At 35.7% G+C, this 6,192-nt stretch overlaps 1 protein-coding gene across 1 annotated transcript in view; it reads left to right on the top strand.

Annotated features, from left to right (window-relative positions):
* Nucleotides 1-5,628, top strand: part of LOC107732827 (long-sarafotoxin-like) — a 10,071-nt gene extending 4,443 nt beyond the window's left edge. Inside the window, exons 3-7 of the mRNA XM_016544246.1 lie at nt 1,904-2,002; nt 2,894-3,044; nt 3,423-3,536; nt 5,093-5,272; nt 5,366-5,628. Of these exons, the coding sequence (XP_016399732.1) occupies nt 1,904-2,002; nt 2,894-3,044; nt 3,423-3,536; nt 5,093-5,272; nt 5,366-5,435 (614 nt within the window). The 3' untranslated portion in view covers nt 5,436-5,628. The remainder of the gene's footprint in view (nt 1-1,903; nt 2,003-2,893; nt 3,045-3,422; nt 3,537-5,092; nt 5,273-5,365) is intronic.
* The last annotated feature ends 564 nt before the right edge of the window (nt 5,629-6,192 follow it).

Raw genomic sequence — 6,192 nt, 5'->3', positions numbered from 1 at the left:
TTTTTAGAGTGTATATATATATATATATATATATACACACACACACATTTTGTTATAACTTTTACAGTGTATATATATATATATATATATATATACTAATTCAATACGATTTCCATATTAATATTTCTATCAGCACGAGGGACTTTTCTCAGCTGCTATGAGAGAAGTGCTTCAGCAAACTCTCATCTGAGTTTTACGATGCAATTGATAAAACATGCTAATCAAAGTATGTGGTGAGATTATGTTATGATGCATTTGCATGACCCACAGCGGCTGCTGCTGACTCCGTACACATGTGCTGGAAAGTCTGTGAATGGACACTGTGTGCACATCCCACGCTAGGGGGCCGCATTTGCAACCTCAGCCCGATACCTGCGAGGCTGCGCCCCTGTGTCTTATCTTTGCACAGGTCACGGCAAACCATCACGGAAACCCAACTTTGCTCATGCACTGATGAATATTGCTCATCTTCAGTTCCTGTAAGGCAGATTTCTTTGACAGTGCAGAGGCACTCATCGTTTATTGTCACTCATACAATGTAATGTATCTTTATAGTGATAGTTTTATTACATTTAATTTTATTAAAATGTTCATTTACTTTGCATTTATGCTTTTCTCTTACAGTGCATTCTATTTTTATGCTAATTACATTATTTTATTTTATTTTATCAGGCCATACATTCCCTGGTAGTGATCATTAGTGAACTTTATTATATGTATATATTATTTTAGTATAATGGAGATATTATTGCAGTTTTGTAAGATTTTTAACTTGTTTTTATTTTAGTTAAAGTGTGTCTTTTTGTCATTTTATTTTTTTATTAGTGTTTGCTTTTTAAATAAGCACCTGTAATAGTGATTTTAATAAATATATAGTATACATTCGTAGTATTTTTATTTATATTATATAAAAATATAATAAAAAATTGGAAACCTTACATTTACTTTGCATTTACTTTTTATTAGTTTTTGCTTTTTAATGTCTTGCTTTTTAAAATATTTTTATTAGTTTTTTTTATGTTTTAGTTTTAGTTATTTTAGTACATTAAACTAAATGAAAATGCTAAATGTATCCTCGGTCCTTAGCAACAAACTAAAATAAAATAAGTTAATATATATTAATAAAATAACAATAATAATAATTATATATATATCAGTTAGCTTTATTTCAAGTAAACAAAATGTTTTTATGGTTTTATTTTTAGTTATCTATTATAAATTTTAGATTATTGAAATATCATAAATATAAGTGGTGGCATTATTTAAACGATTTATGACACAATTTAATATAAGACGATGCATAAATGTTACATTTGATCAAAGTACCACAACAGCTCTTTAATAATATCTAAAGGAAATGAACTGGTTTATGCTGGCCCTGTATGTAGCAATACAAAATAATCAAATCAATTTTGAATTACATTTTCATATCTCTGACTAATTTGTATAATCAGAAACAAATAGTGGCCAGAGGGCATAGGAAGCTTCTTTCCCCACTGTCCACCCATACTTGGACCTCAGACAGGAGCTGCCCTCCAGAATGTTCCTTCTTTCCACGGGACGCTGTCTCTCCCTGCAAAGTGCATGCAACAGAATTCATGCAATGAATTCTGCTGATATCCTCTTGTGACTCCTCTTTTCCTGCTGGCCCTCCACAGCAACCCTCTTCCCACCCCTAAGTCCCATTAGTCAATTAATTTAGATCCACATTGTTAAGTTCCAGGCAAGAAAAATGAATTTTTTTTTATTTTTGCGAAGACAAGCTGGAGTTGTGTAACTACCACCCACAACAGCCAACCTAGTGGGGGGTGGTGCATAGCTCGAGCTATAAGTGTGGCCAAACAGGACAGTTCAACATTAGACAAGCACCTGCAGCTGAGTGAGATCTATTGGGATTGCTTAGGTGAACATCTGCTCTTCTTTCTATTGAAACATACATGCAACATGGAAGCAAGAACTACTCTGATCTTCATTTTGACCATGTGGACAACTCTTCTTGAAGGTAAAACATTTGTGTGTGTTATATTTCTAGTATTTATTTCATGTGTTATTTTTTATTTTCTATATTTAATGATGTACTGTATATGTCATTTACTGTAAATATGATATTTTATGTTATATTATATATATATATTTTTTAATTATATATATATATATAATTTAAATTAGAATTTTATTATTTTGTATATTTAATGAAGTGATGTACTGTATGTCATTTACTGCAAATATTATATATATATATATATATATATATATATATATATATATATATATATATATATATATATATATATATATATAATGATTTTAGAATTATGATTTTAGTTTTACTTGATTATTATTAGATTTTATATTATATTATTACAAAAATATTATTATATTTTAAATACCTTTTTAACTGTGCCTTCATTCTCAAGCTTGTTGAGATAAAACATTTATAATTGTATTTTGTTTTACATTTAAACTCACTTTAAACTCAGCTTCGTACAGTTCTATAACTGTTTATCATTTTAAACATCTGTCTGACAATATGTGAACACAGTCAGGGGCTAATATTCATTTTGTACTAATCTGTCGCCTCAGTGTCGACAATTAAAGCCAAAATTGACAACTCGGCACAGATGTGTGTGAATAGCTGTGAACTTTACAGCTGCCCGCTATTCGTTAAGATCGAACATCTGAGACCTTGTTCGTCATTACATAAGATAGCGGAGAGAAGTGGGAATAGAGTGAGGTGATCAATCAAAATCATAAACGTATATAATAATAATAACATGTGGTGTACGGAGCTCATAATTTCTCTGAGACTCAGTCATATAGTCTCTGCTGGAGCTTTACGGCCCAGAATGATTACGGAAAGTTTTATCGACCGCATTATATCTCTTGTCTGCAGGCTGGGGGTTGCCTCTAGTGCCCCAGACTGACCCGAGTGACCCGTCTGCAACCCATAGGGTCAGGAGCAAACGCTGCTCCTGCAACAACCAGCTGGATTCGGAATGCCACTATTTCTGCCATCTGGACATCATCTGGGTGAACACGCCAAGGTGAGTGTTCACCCATGCATGGGCTAACCTGCGTAAACCGTATGTAAGTAAACCAAAGCAGAAGTTCAACCAATGCCGAAGACTCTTTAGAGGCCGAAAGGAAACATTCAGGACGTATTCCGTAAATCTGTTTCCGTTTCAGTAAACCAGTGCACATTTGTGACTTCAATGAGAGTGTTTTTATAGTTCAAAAAGATTCACTTTTGAGTTATTGTGCATTTTATTGCTGTTTATCTAGAATACTTTTGGCGCCGGGTGTAATTCTCATGCTTAAAGTTAAAAAAGTACAAAGTCCCATTGTATTTTATTCCTGTGATCCCCTTTCTGATGAGTTAATCAATGACTGGATGCGTTCTGGATGTCTCCTCTCCTCCACAGTAAGACCACAGTGTATGGATTGGGCAGTCCGTTGGCTCGCCGGCGCAGGTCTACAGGCCGCTGCTTCTGTGCCAGTCCTGCAGATCAGACATGCAATGCATTCTGTCACTACAGGTGAGCCTTATCTCTCATCTGCACCTTACCGATCAAGTGACAGCCATGCGCAAATTTGTGGGCAGTGACAGTCATTCTTCTTTAGAAGGCTATTTTTAATGAAAGGGTGTGCACGGTTAAGGCGTGTGGAGTTATCATGAGGGTGTGAGGTGATACCAGACAAACACAGTTGGAGAATCCAGACTATATGACAGGAGAATGTTTCTGAATTAGAATTACTAAAATGGAGAGAGTTTCATCTAATGAGTCAGAGTTTTAGCTAATGGCTTTTAGGCCATGACTGCTATTTGATACAGCAAGAAAAACTAATTGTCATTATGACAGGCTGCTTAGTCATTAAAGCAGTCTTATCTATTATCAGCTTTTAACCACAGTTATGTAGGCTGCGTCCGAAAGCTCTAAAATGCTGCCTTCGGAGGCAGCATTCCAAGGCAGGAAGGCATCAAGGCACGTCCGAATCCAAATTCTGCTTCACTTCCTGTCTCCGGAGGTACGTTCTTCTGATCGAATTTTGAAGGCAGCATAAATGTATCCTTTGATATCCCACAATCCTGTGCGTTCCATTCCGTGATGGTTGAGCTAAAAAATAAAGATGGTGTCTGAAAGTTGCGGTTGCTGGTCTGTTTGTGTGTAAATGTATATTTCTGACTAACTTTTTGCACTTTTGATGTTATTTCTAGCGAGAAATCAGTACTATATTAATTAAATATTTGTTTAGTTATCACCAAAGCTCGTACTATTTTGTTGTAGATCATTAAACCGTTACGCTGCCTCAGAAGCCTGTCCGAAATCAGTTTCATATGGTGCCTTTGTGCAAAAATGCTGCCTGCAAAGTCATTGCCTCGTAAGGTAGCGAGGCAGCAAGTCAGCTGCCTAGGCTTTCGGACGCAGCTGTATTCATAAACGATGCCGTTTTGTTGTTGTAATCTGTTGTTATGGCAACCAAATAACCTGTTAACTGGTCTTAGCTGGTTCATCGTCAACGTTTTTATCATTCATCAGCTGAAAAAGTCACTCTGAAATTGATTACAATTATATAGTTATATAGTTACAATTATATAGGTGTAAACTGGCCTTAACTAGCTGCAATGCTGCTAATGTTGCTAGATATTCAACAGCATTTTCAAAACAAAATTTTTTGTACATTAAAAAGTTAGTTTTTCTTAACAAGTAGCAATGTAGCACAACCAAACATGTTATAGTTAGCTATATAGCTATTTGTTAGTTGTTTGTAGTGTATTTTTTAAAGTGTAGCTTAGCTGTACCCGTAATGAGTAGTGGTGTAGCATCACCAAATCTTTCATTATATGCTGTTTATAAAGACATGATGTAATGAAAGTAGCGACTAATGATTTTTCATCCGAACTTGAAATTGTAATTAGCTTCTAGTTAAAGTTTGAAGTAGCTTCCCCAATATTTATTGACTTTTTAATAGATTTATTAGCCATTATAGCAGTCATATAAGACAATGCAGTTTTTATTTTGATGCATTTACTGCCAAGAATTGTTTTTTTGCTTTGTTTTGTTTTTACTAATTTTGCGCATATTTCTCCAAGCTCTGAAAATCCTGCCATCATGCTGGTTCACTCATCTGAACCTGTGACTAAAAAACAGGAACAACCCAAATCAGATCAACTGACTGCCCTAAATAACTCCCAAAATGCCAGTCCAGGAGTTCTGGTTTTAGGGAAGTCTTCCTCCCTTGGGGCTCGGTCAGACGTCATAACCTTCCTCAGGTAAGGCCACATTACACAAATCACGAAATTCTTATTCTGCGAATGTGTCCTCATTAACACCATTACTTACAACAAACCCATCTGACTTTTCAGGAACCTGGTTAGGGCTAGAGCCAGAGCCATGGGAAAGGTATCCAAGGCCAGTAAACCTGGCTACAGATGAAGTCCTTACCTGGAGGAGAGATGGGAGTGCGAGCACTTGAACAAAAAATTGACCCTTGTGAAACCAGGGGCAGCAGAACATGCATACGCTGCGATCAAGCAGCTTTCCTCAAGGACAGTCCTGTGGAAACAGAGCCTTTGTCGCATGTTTAAGACAGAATGGGAGAGATGAAGGCTTGTGAGACGTGAAGGAGATATTTGTGAATTGAAGGCAAGTCAACAAAAGAAGCTTAGGTGTTAGCGACAGTCCTGTAGTGCAAACAGGACGTTAGCTAAGTGACTATGAGCTACCTGACAGGATCATAGTTAGTCAAAAAAACACTGAGTTTGAATGGTTAGAGATAAAAGAGTCAGGTGAAGTGCTAATGAAAGTTGGTTGGAAGAGCACAGATAGTTAGAAACTGCAGTACTTCTACAATTTATTGACACCATTGGAGCCATTTTAACAAAACAGAAAACGTGTAAAAATAAATTTTAAAAGTGACTAATTATGTTTTAGGAGAGACAAAAGATGACCTATATTTGAGTAGTTAATTATTTACAAACAATAGTTCCAAATTGAGTGTCATTCCAAAAAGGATTGCATCTTGGACTGCGACAATTGGAGCCCCAAACTGCAACAATTTGGATTCCTTGTAACCTAAATGCTCTCAAAGTTGGCATAATAATAGGATGTTTCTGAGAATATAGCATAAGGTTGACCACTCTTTATGGACCGTGCCCTTGTTTTTAATATCAATTCAGCTTTACCTAGCATT

This window comes from Sinocyclocheilus rhinocerous, unplaced genomic scaffold, assembly GCF_001515625.1.
Source record: "Sinocyclocheilus rhinocerous isolate Xijiao unplaced genomic scaffold, SAMN03320098_v1.1 scaffold1151, whole genome shotgun sequence".
NCBI lineage: Eukaryota > Metazoa > Chordata > Actinopteri > Cypriniformes > Cyprinidae > Sinocyclocheilus > Sinocyclocheilus rhinocerous.
The sequence above is the reverse complement of the archived record's forward strand: the minus strand, read 5'-3'. Positions and strand labels throughout refer to the sequence as shown.